General features: G+C 44.2%; 3 protein-coding genes across 7 annotated transcripts in view; 1 reads left to right on the plus strand and 2 right to left on the minus strand.

The window, feature by feature from the left end:
• LOC118725483 (P2X purinoceptor 7-like) overlaps positions 1–10,409 on the minus strand; it is a 42,491-nt gene extending 32,082 nt beyond the window's left edge. The window contains exon 1 of one of the 2 annotated variants that reach the window (XM_045585587.1): positions 9,818–10,409. In XM_045585587.1, the coding sequence (XP_045441543.1) occupies positions 9,818–9,960 (143 nt within the window). In that variant the 5' untranslated portion in view covers positions 9,961–10,409. Of the gene's footprint in view, positions 1–4,960; positions 5,380–9,817 lie in introns of those variants that run through there. The other variant, XM_045585588.1, reaches the window with a different exon arrangement.
• Positions 1–18,652, plus strand: part of IFT81 (intraflagellar transport 81) — a 162,606-nt gene that overhangs the window by 41,621 nt on the left and 102,333 nt on the right. The gene's annotated exons all lie outside the window — the stretch shown is intronic.
• P2RX7 (purinergic receptor P2X 7) overlaps positions 15,385–18,652 on the minus strand; it is a 36,366-nt gene continuing 33,098 nt past the window's right edge. The window contains exon 13 of one of the 2 annotated variants that reach the window (XM_036449306.2): positions 15,385–18,099. In XM_036449306.2, coding sequence (XP_036305199.1) covers positions 17,602–18,099 — 498 coding nt within the window. In that variant the 3' untranslated portion in view covers positions 15,385–17,601. The remainder of the gene's footprint in view (positions 18,100–18,652) is intronic. The other variant, XM_036449307.2, reaches the window with a different exon arrangement.

Genomic DNA, 18,652 nt, shown 5'->3' on the forward strand with positions numbered 1-18,652 from the left:
TGTAGTTTTTGTTGTCGTCTTCTTCTCCTTCTCCTCCTCCTCCTCCTCCTCCTCCTCCTCCTCCTCCTCCTCTCCTTCTCCTTCTCCTCCTCCTCCTCCTCCTCCTCCTCCTCCTCCTCCTTCTCCTTCTCCTTCTCCTCTCCTCCTCCTCCTCCTCCTCTTCCTCCTCCTCCTCCTCCTCCTCCTTCACCTTCACCTTCACCTTCACCTTCACCCTTCAGCATTTCATATGATATTCTGTTTGGCAGTGATGAACTCCTTTAGCTTTTTCTTATCTGTGAAGCTCTTTATCTGATCTTCAACTTTGAATGATAGCTTTGCTAGGTAGAGTAATCTTGGTTGTAGGTTCTTGCTATTCATCACTTTGAATATTTCTTGCCACTCCCATCTGGCCTGCATAGTTTCTGTTGAGAAATCAGCTGACAATCATATGGGTGCTCCTTTGTAGGTAATTAACTATTTTTCTCTTACTGCTTTTAATATTCTCTCTTTGTCTTTTGCTCTTGGCATTTTAATTATGATGTGTCTTGGTGTAGTCCTCTTTGGATTCCTTTAGTTTGGGGTTCTGTGTGCTTCCTGGACTTGAAAATCTATTACTTTCACCAGGTAGGGGAAGTTTTCTGTCATTTCTTCAAATAGGATTTCAGTATCTTGCTCTCTTCTTCTGATAACCCCATAATTTAGATTTTGGTACCCTTGAGGTTGTCCCAGATACTCCTTACACTATCTTCAAATATTTGGATTCTTTTTTCTTTTTGTTTTTTTGGTTAGGTGATTTTTGCTTCTTTGTATTTCAAATCTTTGACTTGATTTTTGCAGTCCTCTAGTCTACTGTTGGGTCTCTGAATATTATTTTTTATTTCAGTCAGTGAGCTTAATTTCTAGTTGGTCCTTTTTCATAACTTCAAAGGTCTTGCTAAATTTATCAGCCTTTTCTCAGAAATTCTTGAAAAATCTTATAACCATGGTTTTGAACTCTATATCTAGTCATTTGCTTTTCTCCATTTCTTTCATTTGTGATTCGTTTCTTTGTTTCTGCATTTTTGCTGCTTCCCTGAATTGGTAGAGTAGCTTTGTGTGCTAGGTGTCCTCTAGGGCACAGTGACTCAGCCTCCCAAGTTACCTGAGGTGCACCACTTTGTGGACTGTGTGCTCAGCCTTGTTGTTAAGTCTTGATTGTTGTTGATATCACTGGGAGGAATTGACCTTCAGGCCAATTGGCTGTGAGGATCAGCTATGTCTATGCTGGGAGAACTTCTGTGCTGGAGACACTCTTATGAGACAAGACTTGCAAAATTGCAAAAGCCTCTGTGTTCAGGGTGGAACAGACAGACTTGGTTTCCCATTAGCCCTGCCATATGAGGCGCCTGGGTCTCATTGTCTCCTGGTAATCACTGTAAGCACCTCTGGGAGAAAGCTGCCCTTGAGTTTCACCTGCTGCTAGACAGTCCAGTTTCTCCCCTAATGAATCGGGGTTCCCAGAAACTTGCCCGGAACTGGAGTTCAGTGAAGTCTTCTCCCTCCCACTTTAGAAAGCCAGCCACACAGTCAGCCTCCCTTGTATTCAGCAGTCAGTTCTCTCTGTGCATGTGCGCCTCCATACCTCTGCCTTCCTCAGCTTCTGAATCTCAGTGTGCTTTCTTTTTCCCTAATAGTCCAGATTCCCCCCGAATGAGTCTGGTTTCCCAGCATCTTGCCCAGGACTGGAGTTCAGTGCAGTTGGGAGCTTCCTTCTCCCTCCCACTTTAGAAAGTCAGCAACCGGTGAACACAGCCCCCTATCCTGTCCACCTGTGGTTCTCCATACCTCTGCCTCTTGCAGTTCCTCTGAGTCTCAATGTGCTTTCCTCTTTTCTTCTAGTTGTAGAATTTCCACTCGGCCAGTTTTCCTGTGGTTCTGGATGGTGTCCGTTTTGTCTTTTAGTTGAAGTTTTGATATTGTATAAGGCCACAGTTAGGTGTTTACCTATGCCACCATCTTGGTTTCTCCTCTCTATGGCATTTCTATACTCTAATAGTGAACTTACAGAAAGAGAAACTAAAAAAGCGATTTTATGTATAATTTCACCAAAAAGATTAAGATACCTAAGAATAAACTTTTTTTTTTTTTTCCTAAGAATAAACTTAACTAAGGAGGTAAAAGACCTATTTGAGAAAAACTACAGGACACTAAAAGAACAAACAAACAAAACAAAACAAAACAAAACAAAAATAGAGGAAGACGTAAACAAATGGAAGAACATACCATTTTCCTGGATTTGTAGAATCAATGTAATTAAAATATCAATAGTACCCAAAGCAATCTATAGATTCAGTGCACTCCCCATTAAAATACCAATGGCATATTTCACAGACCTAGAAAGAACTCTCCAAAAATTCATCTGGAATAAAAAAAAGACCCCAATTAGCTGCAGCAATCTGAGAAAGAATAATAAAGTAGGATGGATCTCAGTATCAGATTTCAAGCTGTAGTACAAGTCCACTGTTCTCAAAACAGCCTGGTACTGGCACAGAACAGCCATCTAGACCAACGGAATAGAATAGAGAATCCAGATATTGACCCAAACCACTATGCTCAATTAATATTTGACAAAAGAAGCATGAACATACAATGTTCATAAAGAGTTAAGATAGTCTCTTTAATAAATAGTGTTGGGAAAATTGGACAGATACATGCAAAAAAATGAAACTAGACCACCAACTTAAACCATACACAAAAATAAACTCAAAATGGATACAGGATTTAAACATAAGACAGGAAACCATAAAAATACTAGAGGAGCCAGGACTGGTTTGGCTCAGTGGATAGAGCGTCGGCCTGCGGACTGAAGGGTCCTGGGTTTGATTCCGGTAAAGGGCATGTACCTTGGATGCGGGCACATCCCCAGTGGGGGGTGTGCGGGAGGCAGCTGGTCGATGTTTCTCTTTCATCGACGTTTCTAACTCTCTGTCCCTCTCAATTCCTCTCTGTGTAAAATCAATAAAATATATTTTAAAAAAAAAATACTAGAGGAATCCACCGGCAGCAAAATCTCAGACATATGCCAAAAGAACTTTTTCACTGATACTGCTCCTAGGACAATGGAAGCTAAAGAGAAAATAAACAAATGGGACTACATTAAAATAAAAAGGTTTTTCACAGCAAAAGAAACCATCAACAAAACACCTGGAAAGCCCATTGTATGAGAGAACATATTTGCAAATGTTATCACTGATAAAATTTTAATCTTCAACATTCTTAGGCAACTTATAAAACTTAGTAAAAAGAAGATAAATGATCCAATTAAAAAATTAGCAACCGACCTAAATAGAATCTTTTTGAAAGAAGACAGAAGGAAGACCAAGAGACACATGAAAACATGCTCAAAGTCACTAATTATCCAAGAGATACAAATCAAAACTACTATGCAGTACTATCTCACACCTGTCAGAATGGTTATCATCAACAAATCAACAAACAACAAGTGCTGGTGAGGATGTGGAAAAAGGGGGCTCTTTTGCACTGCTGGTGGGAATGCTGACTGGTGCAGCCATTCTGGAGAACAGTATAGTTTCCTCAAAAAAAACCTGAAAATGGAACTCCCATTTGACCCAGTGATCCCACTTATAGGACTATCCCAAGAAACTAGAAACACCAATAAGAAAGGATATATGCACCCCTATTTATGTTCATAGCCGTACAATTTACAATAGCTTAGATTTGGAAATGTCCTAAGTGCCTGTCAGTGATGAGTGGATTAGAAAACTATGGTACATCTACACGATGGGATTCTATGCTTCCATAAAAAAAGAAGGAATTCTTACCATTTGCAGCAACCTGGATGGAACTGGAGAGCATTATACTAAGTGAAATAAGCCAGTCAATGAAAGAAAAATACCACATGATCTCACTTATTTGTGGATAATAAAGAACACTAAAAACTGATGAAGAAAAAAATAGATAGATAGGCAGTAAAGCATCAAACAGACTGTCAAATTACATCAGGAAGGTTAGGGAGAAGTGGGGGAGATAAGAGATGAACCAAAGGACTTGTATGCATGCATATAAGCGTAACTAATGGACCCAAGACACGGGGGGGTGGGGTGGGGAATGTGTGGGAGTGGAGTGGTCGGCAATGAGAAGATATGTACACTGTAATACCTTAATAAAAAAATGGAAGGGGAAAAAAAGAGTGTTGGCAAGAGATCCAGAATTGAGACTGGCGTCCATGAGACAGAGCTAGTCAATGTAATTCCACGGACAAATAGATAACGCTGTTCAACAGTACGTTGTTGCCTCTCTTCACAACATGAACGTGGTCTGTGCTGTGTTTTTCCCCATTGGCTATTGCACCATTTTTCCCAGAATAACCCTGGGTCAGTTCTGGTCTCTCACGTCTATTCCAGAATGGACAGTGTGTTCTAGAGCAGCCTCAGTGGAATCCAGGCCCCCATACATCGGAAGACTTATCTCTGTATAATAACAAACGTGTCATTTTAAGAATTCATATGCTTCAGAGGTACATCACAGGGGGGAAAAAAGTTTGCAATGCCCTGCCCGATGGGAAGAACATACTAACGACCGTCCGAGCAGCTCTTTTCTGACTCACTTGGAGACTCAGACAAGCCATGCACGTCTCAGGGACTGTGGGTTTAGCCCCTGAATGAGGAGCTAACTGCCTGGCTTCCTGTTTCCTGTGACTTTAGACTGTGGGTAGCTAAAATTCTGAACCTGTGAAGCCTGCAAACCACATGTCCCTGAGGCAAAAGGAGCAGGAAGGGCTGGGGTCTTAGCTAGGTCATGTCCGATGGGTAGGTAGAAATAATGAGGAAGAAGAGAGCAGAGAGTATGGAAGGTGGAGAGGGCTGACATGAGAGAAGCCTGGCAGAAAGGACAGGGGAAACAGAGTGTGAAGGGAAGGGAGATGGAGAAGGTAGTCAGCCCCAGAAGCCCTCAGGTTTGCACTTTGCACCTGACTCACCATATGTAGACAAGGATCCCCGCTATAATGAGGTTCTTCAGAATCCCGATCCACAGGATCTGAATAGGGATGACTTTGGCAACTTGCACAGACTGGCATATCTGGGGGAATTGGCACCGTGCAGGCATGGAGAGAGACCTCAGAACACAGTGCGGGAAGAAGTGCCTCTCAGCCAAGCCTGCTCTTCCTCATAGTGTCTGGACACACTGAGCAAAGGTTACTCTAAATTGACCTGAAAGTGAACCGGTTCCACCTGGTTAACCCCCTCCTACCCCAGAACCAGTATGGACGCCAGGCTGTGTGCCTTCTGTGCCTCATGGGGATGCTGGGACCGCAGCCTCTGCTTTTTGCACATAAAATCTCCAGAGAAGAATCAGACTGTGTCCATTCCTGGTCCACTCGCCGTGGCAAACAGCCACGGGAAGCAAGAGAGGCACTGAAAAGATAGTGGTGGAGAGCTGCACCGCCAAAGCCAGTTAAATACTGATTGTATTGATTACTCCTTGCTGCTGTAGCAAATGACCATGAACCTAGTGGGTTAAAACAACACACATTTATTCCCCTACAGTTCTAGGGGTCCTGGGGCTCACATCCAGGTGACAGCAGGGCTGGTTCCTTCTGGAGGCTCCATGAGAGAACCTGTTCCTCACCTCTTCCCACTTCTAGAGGCTGCAGGCACTCCTGGGCTCCCAGCCTGTCAGACCAGCCCCTGCTCCCATTGTCATGTCTCCTTTCTCTAACTCTGACCCACCTGCCTCTCTCTTTTAAGAACTCCTGTGATTACAACTGGGGCCACTCAGATAACCAAGGATAACCTCCCCATCTCAAGACCTTGAACTTCATCACATCTGCAAAGTCCCTTTTACCGCATAAAGGACCACACCCTGTTCCTGATCTACCGGGGGAAGCATTCAGTCTCACCACTGAGGCTGTTTATTCTCATGAGCACTGTGCTGCTTTGCCCCTCCACCCTCCTTCCTCACGTTGCCAGGCACATACTTGCACAAGAGTCTTTTCTCACTTAAGACATATTTCACACACGGTAAGATAAGTTTGTAGATGTTATCATTTTATATCTCAAACCACAACAGGCACTTTTGCTTTGCTTCCGCTAGTGGTGCCTGCACCACATTTGAAGAGGACTTGACAAACAAGAGTGTGGGTGTGGGGGCTTGGCTGAGACTGTAAAGGTCTGGGCTCCGTGTTGGGGGCCACAGGGCTGGAGGGGTTGGGCTGCTATTTTGAAGAAGAGGAGAAATATGATAGCAAGGTGCAGCCATCTGAAGAGTGTCGAGTAGAAGGGCCAGAGGGCAGAACTCTAACAAAGGGGGAAATTACAGGGAGATGGATTTGGGCTTGAAGTGAAGAAGAAATGCCTAACAATTAGAATAGCCCAGAACACAGCATGCTTTCCTTAGGTTCGCTAGTTGGTGTCTCTGACGATCATAACAATTTTCACTTATAATTTCCCTCTCTCCCATCTCCTTTCCATCTGCATTTCAACATCAGCTCCAATCTTGAAAATGAATCCTCCTTTGACCCCATATTCTTCCCCCACCACCACTTGGTGCCTCTCTTCTCCTTTGTAGCCAAGTCCCTTGAAGAATGAGTGACCCCATCCATTTCCAAGTCTTACTCCATTCCTCCACCCACTCCAGTCTAGTGCCAGCCCCCACCACTCCTCCAAAGCCTCCCTTGCCAAGTAAACAACTTCATCTTCACTGAGTCCGATAGATGCCCCACAGACCTGTTCTTTTTTGGGACTTTCAGCAGCATTGGACACCAATGGTCACGCACTAGCTCCTTTCCCTTCTCCCCTCAGCTTCCTGGAGTCCACATTCTCCTGACTTGCTTTGTATCTCTATGCCCTCCCTGCTGACATCCTATCAGGACCTCTGTGCTCCCATCACTTAAAGGTTAGCAAGCCCTCTTGCCATCTCATGTATGTCTTCTCTTGCTGGTCAGTTGCAACTACTTCCATGGTTCTGGTTACCCCATATAGAAATCTGTATCTTTAGCTTCTGATTTATATATCTAACTACTCGCTGAGCCTTTACATTTTTGTGTCCCACAGACACATCAAACCTTAAGTTTTAAACTCGTCTTCCACCCCCAAATGGGCTTTTCCTCCCATATTCCCTACCCCAATAAATTCTTCTACTATCCATCAGTTCCTCAAGCCTGATTATGGCACACTCCTTAACTTTCCCCTCATTTCCCCCTCATACATTCTATTGTTTTATTTTCCTAAGGTTATTCAAATCCATCTACTTCTCTACCACTGGCACTTCCTTAGGCCAGGTCACCATCAACTCTCACCTGGATTACCCTGTAGTCTCCTAAATGATCTCTCTCCCTACATTTGTATTCCTGTCTCCTCCATGCCTAACCTCCCTCCACATCCTCCACCTGTATACACCTGCCGGTGCCCATCGATGCTATAGTCTTCTCTCAAGAGAATAAATCTGGGAAGAGGTTCAAGGCTATTTGGGAAGAGAATTCTGTGGTCCTGCAACCCCAGTGCATGGTGGGATAGGGGAGCACAGCTCTGAATGGGCACATTCTGGCCCTGTGACAGGAAGACCTCTAAGATGACTCCCAGTGTTTCCTATATCCTGGTGTATGAACCCTGCCTAACTCCCTGAACTTTGAGTATGACAGATATGCTTCCATGTTTAGATTCTGTTGTACAGCTGACCTTAAGATAGGAAGAACACCTGGGTAGGCCAGACTCAACCCCATGAGCCCTTTAAAAGCAGAGTGTTAAAAATAAATCAACAAACAAACAAATAAAAGCCAATTGTTTTCTTTGGCTGGTCTCAGAAGAGAAGTCAGAGACTTGAAGCATGAGAACAATTCATTGTGTCATCACTGGCTTGAAGCTGGTAAAGGCCACATTCACAAAGAATGCAGGTGACCTGTAAGATTCACCTCTTAAAAGGTGGTGCAGGCACTTTTGCTTTGCTAGTGGAAGCATACAGTGACTCAGGCTGTTATAGTTTGAGACATAAAATGATAACTTCTGCATATTTATCTTAATGTGTGTGAAATGTCTTAGGTGAGAAAAAATTCTTGATACCTCTAGGATCTTGAGAGTGGCCCAGCCAGCTAGGAAACAGAGCTCTCAGTCCTGTAACTGTAAGGAATTGGGATTTTACCAACAAGAATGAGCTTAGAAGTAAAAAGTTCCCCCAGAGACCTAAAGTGAGAACTTGACCCAGCTCACAGTTTGATTTCAACCTTGTGAGTCACTGAGTGGAGAACCCAGTCATTGCCCAAATCACTAACCTATAGAACTATGTGGATGGTGTTTTATGCCACTGAGTTTGGAGTAATTCCTTAAGCAGCAAAAGGAAACTGGCTTTTTATTTCTTGGAGAAGCTTGCAGCCAGCAGAGTGCCACAGCAGGATTTCTAAAGCATGAGTTTCAGGGAAGTGGTTCCCATTGGTTATGTCAAGGTTTGTACTGCCCCCATAAATTCCTAAAGATGAATTCTGCTCATGCCCATCACATGATGTTACTCCCTGCGTACTAAAGTGTTGCATAGTTCTTATATTTGAAAAGCTTGGTCTTGGTTCTCATGACTAAGCTGCAAGAGAAGCTGGGAAATTAAGCTGTGACATATAATCACGAAGTGGAGTCCATAACATGGGAATTGCCCCATAACTGCACTGTTCAAATCATGAATATCAATTGAGATTTTATAACAGATGTTTGTTTTTTGACTGTCTCTCCCCACTCCACCACTACCCACTACTTTCTTAAGGGAGATGGAATTTCCTCTTGAGGTGATGTAAATATTCTAAAATTGTAGTGATGATTTTAAAACTCTGTGAATGTGATAAAAACTATGAAATTGTACCGTTTAAATGGGAGAATTGTATAATATACAAATTATATCTCAATAAGCTGTAAAAGAAAAATAAGAGCATGGGGAGCCTTCCTATCCATGGAGTCGATCTAAACTGATATTTACAAGTCTGGCCCTGAAGCATCCATCTTATATAAAAACTGCTGTTTGAAATTTTAACCCTGCTCTTTTGGCTTCTGTAAACACTTGCTTGTTTAAATAATAAGGAAAATAAGACTACAGCCATTCCAGAGAGGCCAACTATGCCCCAGACAGAGTTGTCAGTGCTGACACCAGACCAGACCTTGAGATATGGTTGCATGGCCCCTTCCCAGCATGCAGGCCTTCTTCCTCAGAAGACCTAGAAGTCTCATTCCAAATTTGGGAGACAAAGGAGCTAGAAAAAGTATAAATAGAAAAGGTTTCCTCCATGTTGGGGGGCCCAGAATTTAAAAGGCAAATTTTCTCTGGTCCTGCACATAATTAAAATGAAACTCCTTTTCTCTAGGCATAGTTTGTTTTTTCTCCAGTCTTCTATAACAGTCCTATTCCTGCTCCTAAGCAATGATGACTCAGACAGCTACCAGAAACATCACTACTTGCACCCCGATTTATGGCTTTCTCCCTGGAAATCAAGGGTGTTGCCCTGTGTTTTCCCACCTTTCCCAGGCATGCCCTACCCATTTCGCCCTGGCAGGCCTGGGATAGAACCCAGAGTGTCACACTTGCCTCCCAAGCTTTTTTCTGTAGCAAACTGGCACAGCTTCCTCCTGTCTGCTACTTGCTGGCCACCCGCTGCCCCCCTCCCCAACACACAAACACACACGTATCTCACACATACACACACACACACACACACACACTTCTCTGCCAACTTGCTGTGAGACACACATCTCAGGTCTTAAAACCTTGAGGGCTTCAGGATGTGCACCAGAAGCTGCACCTTGGGGTTTCCTGTGGCGGCTTCCTCTGCAGAGATCTGGGGTCACCTCCGCACTCCACTTACCTAATAATGAAAATGGCAGACATGAAGCAGAACAACTTAATAAAGCCAAAGCCCCTGCTCTGGATCTCGATGACTTTGTTGGTCTTATACAGGAGAATACAATTGCAGCAGCCTAGCATGCAGGCTTTCATGCAGGCTGGCATGGTGAGAGGCTTGCTCTCGTCCTGGGGCTGGCTCCAGAAGGGCCACGGCAGGCCCACCAGTAAGAGAAAATGAAACACCCTGAATTTAAACTGGAGCCTTTAAGTTTGAGCTCCTCCAATGATGACAGACTGGGGGCGGACCCTGGCTGCTGCCCAGATGTGGCTGGGGGATGAGCAAGGGAAGTCAAGTCCTATAGGCCTGCCCGGCAGCTGACCCCGCCCCCGCTGGCCTCCCTCACATGCTGACACAATGATGGTGTTCAAAGGAAGGGCAGGCTTATTTTATTTTATTTTTAGAATTCTGTTCCTTTCACTTTTTTGACTCATTTCATTTGGGGGAAAGGGGCAGCCCTTCAAATGTCAGGAGACCCAGTGCTTCCATTGTGCCTTAGTAAAGGGCCTAGATCTTTCCATGGCCTCAAGAGCCGCTCAGAGACTGACTGATTCATTTTCTGTCATTCTCTGTGCCCTTTATTCAGCTCCGATGTGTATGAACACTGGGTGAACGATGGTCTCCGCCTCCCCTTCCACCCTCACCCCACAACACTCCTGTCTGTAGATAGTGGGGAATCAGATTTGCTGGGTAGTGGGGAAGGGGGTGGACTTTATTTCTATGCTGAATATTTCCTGCATGACTCTCTGTCTGGATCCTCTCTCTGTCCTTCTCTGTGCCCTGGGAGTCCATCCAGGACTTGGGCCCAGCAGCCTAAGACTCCCAGGAACAAACTTGCCATCCAACAAAGCTAGGATTTGGCCCCTCAATGAGGGTGAACACATGCCAGAGGAGCCATGGGTGTCCCCAAGCAAAGGGACAGAGTTTTTGTAGGTTTCTGGTGGAGTTTAGTTATATTTCAATGAAAGCAAATTTTGGCAGACTCAAAGCAAAGCAGGTTTTTTATAAAACAGTCATCTTCAAATTTGTGTTTTAAAGTGGACCCAGGGCCCTGTTTCCTGAGAAGCAATAAAGTTTAAATTTCCAATGTGCCCTACCTGGTTTGGCTTAGTGGATAGAGCGTTGGCCTGGGGACTGAAGGGTCCCAGGTTTGATTCAGGTCAAGGGCATGTACATTGGTTTTAGGCACATCCCCAGTGAGGAGTGTGCAGAAGGCAGCTTATAGATGTTTCTAACTCTCTATCCCTCTCCCTTCCTCTCTGTAAAAAATCATTATAATATATTTTAAAGAAAAGATTTCGAATGGTCCAAGGATCCTTAATCTGAAGCTCTGAGCTGAGTGCACACTAAGGCCACTTCTATGAAGTTTTCTCTTCCATATGCAGGCACAGTCAGGGTCACCAAAGGAGGAATGCACGAGGCCAAAGGGGTAAAGGTCATCTGGAAACCCAGGTGGGCTGAGCCCCAAATGGTGCCAGCACCCAAAGACTGGAAGTCAGAGGTTTTTAAAGAACTCTAAGTGGATTATTTCTGGGCAGAGAATTCAATGTGCAGGTTGGGATTCTCGGAAATTCCAGAGGAGAGAGATAATGGTCTTAACAGCTGGGATGTGGTTTAAGCAAGTGGAATGTCCATTGTGAAGTGACTTACAGATCAATTCCTAGGGGACGGGGTATCAATTCAATTATTTGATCACACCTAACAGACACTACTTTTAAAAATTACTGATAGATCTTTAAACATCTCTATATCCAGACCAAGCCTTTCTAAGATCCTCACCTGTGCAGAATCGCCAGACTTAAATACCCAAAGACACGTCAAATCACATCTTCTCAATGGAACACCCTCCCCCAAACATTGTGCAGGGAAAGACTGATGAGAGGGCCTTGCAAGAGCAGATGAGAACTGCTTTTCCTGCAGCTTAGCCACAAGGGGAGGGAGGTCAGGATAGGTTTTTTTTTTATTGATTTCAGAGAGGAAGAGAGAGGGAGAGGGAGAGATAGAAACATCAGTGATGAGAGAGAATCATTGACTGGCTGCCTCCTGTGCACCCCCTCATGGGGATTGAGCCTGAAACCTGGGCATATGCCCTTGACTGGAATCAAACCCTGGACCCTTCAATGCTCTATCCACTGTGCCAAACCAGTTAGGGCTCAGGGTGGTTTTTGATGGAGGACATAGAGTCAAGGAAAGGTTGAGAGGGAGGGGTAGTTAAGATGGAAACATTTAAGCCATTCAAAAATGTTGAAAGAGCCCTAGCCAGTTTTCTCAGTGGGTAGGTGTCAGACTGTGGAATGAAGGGTTACAGGTTTGATTCTGATCAAGGCCCATGTAGGAGGCAACCTATCGATGTGTCTCTCTCACATTGATGTTTCTCTCTGTTTTTTCCCCTCCCTTCCACTCTCAAAAAATCAATTAAAATATCCTCGGGTGAGGCTTAACAAAAACAACAACAAAATCCACAAAGATGTTCAAAGAAGAACATCAAGATTGGTGGACTCTGTTTTTTTGTGAAGTAGAAAGTGAGGTCATGAATGGAATGGGGGGATGTGAGGGCTTGGGTGAAGAGGTGTGTGTGTGTGTGTGTGTGTATGTGTGTGTGTGTGTGTGTGTTTCTTGTTACAGACCTGCTCTTGAATGCTTCCTGTATTGACTGCTTTCCCTGCCCTATTTCCCAAATCCCCTTCCCAGCCCTCAACCTCCCAGTGGAACTACTCGCCAGCATTCTTGTCTCAGGGTGTGCTTTGAGGAAACCCCATATATTTCAGCCCCCTGTGCTGTGCTCATGAGTCTAGACTTTGTCCGGAGAGCAACAAGCAGGCTTATAAGCAGAAGCACAGCATGATTTCATTTTCACTTTAGTGAAGTCACTCCAGTTGCACCTTGGAAAATGGAGAGAAGGGGCAAGAGTGGATGTGTGAGGTCTGCCCAGGGAGCGGGTATAGTGGCATAGAGCAAGGCTGAGGGCAGATCCCTAAAGGACGCCAACACCGAGGAGACTATGCAGAGGCATCCAGGAAGGAGAGGAAACCAGCACAAAAGCCAGTGATTCACAAATAAGCCAGAGGCCAAGGAGATACTAAGAGCGATTATAAAGCTGTGTGATAATTCTGCATGCTGATAAGATACGTGGAATAGAGCAGTGGTTCTCAACCTGTGGGTCACGACCCTTTGGGGGTCAAATGAACCTTTCACAGGGGTTGCCTAAGATTATCGAAAACACAGATATTTACATAATGATTCATAACAGTAGCAAAATTACAGTTATGAAGTAGCAAAAAAATAATTTTATGGTTGGGGATCACCACAACATGAGGAACTGTATTAAAGGGTCGTGGCATTAGGGAGGTTGAAAACCACTGGGATAGAGGGAAAGGTGAGTGTAGTTGCAGGTAAGGGAGTAAGGATAGGACGGGCTCAGTCAGATGGCATCTATTTTTTGTGCGAAATAGGAAGAAGAGGTGCCTTAAGACAGAGAAAGGAAAAGGCAGAGAGAGGTTTGATGAGTGTGAAGAAGATTCAAAACAGTTGTGATGGTGATCAGGAGAAGAGAGCCAACAAGGAAAATAGGAATTCCAAGGTGGTATTAGGACTGAAAGGCCATGGAGGTGTTGTTGCAGCCCAATCACACGGGGCCATCCAAGGCTCAGGTAACCGGGGCCACCCAAGGTTTGTGCTGCTGGTAGTGGCAGCAGCAGAGGTGTGATGTGGGAGTCGCCTTCCCCTGATCGCCTCCTGCCCCTGAGGGCTCCCGGACTGTGAGAGGGGGCAGCTTGGCTGAAGGACCCCCCTCTAGTGAATGAATTTTCATACACTTGGTCTCTAAAATAATAATTGGTTGGACACTTACTTTCAAGAATAATAACTAAGAATTTTCAAATGACATAATAGAAAGATCAGTGGGCAGACTATTTTTTAAAGTATATATTTTATTGATTTTTTTTACAGAGAGGAAGGGAGAGGGATAGAGAGCTAGAAACATGGATGAGAGAGAAATATTGATCAGCTGCCTCCTGCACACCCCCCACTGGAATCAAACATGCCCTTGACTGGAATCAAACCTGGAACCTTTCAGTCCACAGGCCAACAATCCATCCACTTAGCCAAACCAGTTTTGGCTAGTGAGCAGACTATTAGGAGAGATTTTTGTTAACTATATAATTTAAATTATAATAAAGGCATAAAGGTATTAGAAATATGAGTGGAGAAATCATCTTTAACTTGTCTCTTGAAAATACTCAGAACATAGGTTCAAGCAGTGCGCAAAGCTTGGGTTTGTGGGATTGTTTGAGTGAAAATACATCATCACTGTCAATCTAGTTTTCAAGAACAGAAGGTGAAAAGGCCCAACTCCTTACCATGGTTATATATCTAAGAGGAAGAGAAATGTAAGGAATGGCTGTCAGTATCATTACCAACAGTATCCTGTACTGAGCAGCCAAAAAATATCTACCAGGTTCCAAAACACTTTTATTAGCCCCAAAGGAAACCCCACATCCTTATGTAGTCACTCCTCATTTCCCCTCCTCCCCAAGCCTTTGGCAACCACCAATCTGTTCTCTATTTCTATGGATTCACCTAGGCTAGATACTCTGTATAAATGGAATCTTACATTTGATCTTTTGTGCCTGACTTCTTTCATTTAGCATAATGTTTTCAATGGTCTTTTACGGTGTAGCATGTTTCAGTGCATCATTCTTTTTTATGGCCAAATAATTATTCCACTCTGTGGGTATTCTTCATTTTGTTTATCTATTAATCTGTTGGTGAACACTTGGGTTGTTTTCATCTTTTGGCTGTTGTCAGCAATGCTGCTATGAACATTTGTGTATGGATAGCCATTTGAATCTCTGCTTTCAGTTCTTTCAGATTTCTACCTAGAAGTGGAATAGCTGTATCTTATGGAAATTTTATGTCAGGAAGTAGGTACAAAGAACAAATATACATCTTATGTCACAGTGCCTTAATGAATATATGTATACTCATACATATATCCTATCTAAATAAAAGGGTAATATGCAAATTAACCGTCACTCCATCACAAATATGATGGTGCCCATAGTCACACAAGATGGCAGTGTCTAATCCTCTCAGCCCCGCTGGAGTCCCCCAGTTACAGGAGGGTGGTTGCTGAGAGTGGACAGTGTGAGCAGCCTTGTGGAATGCTTGCTTGGTTGCCACAGCAACAAGGCAAGCATTCCACCCCAGCTGTGGAGGGCCTCTGGGCAGTGGGCACAGAGCAACCTGGGGGAAGGGAGAGGAAGGGGACATTTATGTCGTCGCCCTAGTGACAAGGCAAAGGATTCCACGCCCTGCCATGGATAGGCCTCTGGGCCATGGAGATCCTCTGGGAAGCGGGCATGGAACAGCCAGGCCCCGTAGAGAGCTACTGGTGCACAGATTCCAGCACAGGACTACTAGTATGTATATATGTATCAAATGAATGTGTCAGTGAACGAGTTAACTGTTATTGGTGATATTCTGAGAAAAGGAAGGAAAAGAAACATTTCAATAATCATGAATTATACATTATTTTTTAATATCAAAACTATCAGGTTAAGACAGCTACATTGCCAAGCTAGAATATGGAAGTGTTTAAAAAATTGTTTCCTTTGAGGAGAGAAATGCAAGTCCATTACCTATTCTGCATGAAATCAGTGTTACAAGAAAGCACATCTCTGATATAGAGATGAATCAGTGAGTATTGTGCAGTTATCATAACAGAAGACTGCATTGAAGTACAAGAAGACAGGTCCTACAAAATGTGATTCTCGTTGGTGTGCCTTTGGCAATGACATTATTTTATGTAAGAGACTAAAGAATAAAAATTCAAACATGATGCATGTCTTTGTAGGAAGTGTCAGACATTTTACACACTGTTGATGTCACACATCACCCTCTCACTTAAAGCATATGTGAAGAAAGGGAAGGAGAACAGTAGGTGGATCCAGTGATTATCTGTCACCCCAAATTCTGACTCTAGTTTCCACAACATAACAAAAACTCATCAGGAATCAGGCACCAAAAAATAAAGGTATAAAGACTAGGAGGCCATCAGAATGGAAATCTGTAGCTGTTAATAGAATTCTGGAGTAAGAATTGCTATTCTGAAGAAGTCATATATACATTCCACTTTTAAAAAATATACTGGAAAGGTTGCAAAAATGACAGTGCAGTCTGACCTAATGAACTTGATTCCTGAGTTGAAAGCCAGATAAAATCCTGTATCACAAAAAAAAAAAAAAGGCTGTTTTTTAAGAAGTATCAAAAATGGTAAATCTTAGAGTAAATATAAAAAAAACTGGCAGATCCTTCATTAGTAACAGTGTGGAATAGTGGGCTCTATTTATTCTTCACAATAGTTATTTAGAAACAGTCGATTCTGTGGACAAAACCATGAAAAGGAAACCCTGCAGGAGGATCCCACAACCTGGTACTATCCACTTGCATATTTTTAGAGGCTGATGTAGGGGGTGGTAAAGGTTTGGGTGTAGGTTACTTTTTGAGTAGCATCCAGACTGCATCTACTTTAATTGGCTGCAAAGCGCAAGACATTAAAAGCTTAAAGGTGGCCTTTCCTAGTTTTTAACATCAGTGGTTATATCCAGTCGTAGAAATGTGATGCAATTGGAATGTATTGGGCAGCTTGGCAGTTAGAATGGATGGATTCCAGGGCTGGGCTGGTGAGTTACCTGATTCCATCTGCAGCCCTCCTAGAACTGCTGAATGGGAACCCAGGCCCCTAAGGGTTCCAGGGGTGGTCGAGGCTCCCTAAAACCTTTAGGACCAGGGAAGGTATGGGCTGAATCTATGTCCCCAAGAGTCCGGCTTGCTCTCTTGTCCCAGTTATCTGTTGCTATAGAACAAAAGACCCAAAATGTAGCAGCTTAAAACAATTTTGTTCTGTGCGTTCATGGGTCAGCTCTCACTTGGAGTGTCTCATACAGTTGCACACATGTGTTAGCGGGCTCTGGAAGGGTCTAAAGTCTTCTCTCCCATGCCTAGTGACTGGGCTTGTATGATTTGAAAGCTGGGACTGGTAGTTCATCTCTCCTCTCCACATGGTTGCTTGGGTTTCATAACAGCAGGGCTGTCTCAGGATAGTCAGACTTTTACCTGAGGGCTGGTATCCTGCACAGCAAGTGGCAAAGGACAAGGAGTGTAAATTGCCAGCCTCTTAAGACCAAGACCTTGAAACTGACCCAGCATCACTTCCACTATTGGATAAGCAATCAGAGCTGCCCAGGCACAAGGGGAAGAGACCTAACCTTCAGGTCCTTAGAGACAAAGGCCAAGGAATTTGTAGCCACTTTGATCCTTCACATTCTCCAATCAAGACTCAAGACCCAAAGAGTTTGTTCAGAGTTGGACATTATCCTGGTGAGACCTCATAATGAGTTGTTTTATATTCATATAGCTCTCTATGCATTAACAAGAAAGCTTGTATACACTGTCTCAATTTTTCCTCCCAATATCTCTGTAAGAAAGTAGGTTGAATCATAAGGCAACTGAGGCACAGAGGTTAAAGGCCTTACATCACACAGATTCCCAGGACAGAATTGAGACAGAAGTCTAAATCTGCCGACTCTCAGTCCATGTTGAGGGATTCTGGCTGGTCTGTTTGTTTACCCAGGTCTCTCTGCTCTCTGACACATGCAGAGTGGCAGCGGAGGAAATCTGGCCACAGATCTTGGCTGCTGAAGCTCGGGATGCAAGCAGAATAATGTGCCTATGACTGCTCTGTTCCATCAGTAAGGACTCTTGAAGCCACTGTATTGGCCTTCACTCTTAGGAAACTCTTTCCGGATTCTCCAGCGGCAACAGCTGGGCAGGATGGCAAAGTCAGCCAGGTCCTTGGAGCCGAAGCGCCAGATGGCATAGCACCTGTAGGCGCAGTGCCGCAGCTGGTTGTTGGTGGCATCCGCATCCAGCTCCAGCAAGGGCTCCTGGTAGAGCAGAAGGAACTGCAGGGCCCGTCTGGACAGGATGAGCCTCCTGAATGGCTCTGAGGTCGTGATGCAGGCGCCTGGCTTCTTCCGACAGCACAGCTCCTCCAGGCATTGTTGACTCTTGCGGAGTTGGGATGGGAGGCAATTTCCGCACTGGCACCAGCTCGGGCTGCTGCTGGATCCGGGTGTTGCCTCCTCACTAAGCAGCTGGATCGCCTCTGGTTGCCCAGGAATGGGAGGTGGATCTTGGAGAGACAGGGGCAGCCTGGACAAGTCTGTGAAGTCCATTAAGGGTCTCTGGAAAAGTCAAGTTTCCAAACCTATCAGGAACGACAACCCCTAGAGTTCTAGGTTCTTCAGTTTTATTATTAACTCACAAAATCACATTTAATATTACATAATACCGTGTGTTAAACATATGTATCAGGACTGTGATAGTCTGTTACGAGCACGGCCTCATTTAAGCCTTCGAAGAATCCCATGAGTTCTGTGTCCTTATCTCCATTGCACAGATTTAGAAAGTGAAAATCAGAATAGCCAAGCTTTGGTGCAGATATCACCTCTCCAAAAGAGCCTGACCACCCAAACAGGTAATGCTCCTCCCAGGTCCTTCTCTTACTGCACCTGAGATTCTCCATCCTCCCTAGTACTTATTGCCATCTGAAAGGGTCTTTTTAATTAATATGTTTACCGTATTTTTCGGACCATAAGACGCACTTTTTTCCCCCCAGAAGGGGGGGGGGGGGGGGAAAGTCCCTGCGTCTTATGGTCCAAATATAGCCTACACATATACTTTAAAAAAAAAGTTTTTTTACTTGCCCGGCTCTGTGTGGTCTCTGTGTGCTTGCCC

The sequence above is a fragment of the Pipistrellus kuhlii genome, unplaced genomic scaffold (genome assembly GCF_014108245.1).
Source record: "Pipistrellus kuhlii isolate mPipKuh1 unplaced genomic scaffold, mPipKuh1.p scaffold_m20_p_20, whole genome shotgun sequence".
NCBI lineage: Eukaryota > Metazoa > Chordata > Mammalia > Chiroptera > Vespertilionidae > Pipistrellus > Pipistrellus kuhlii.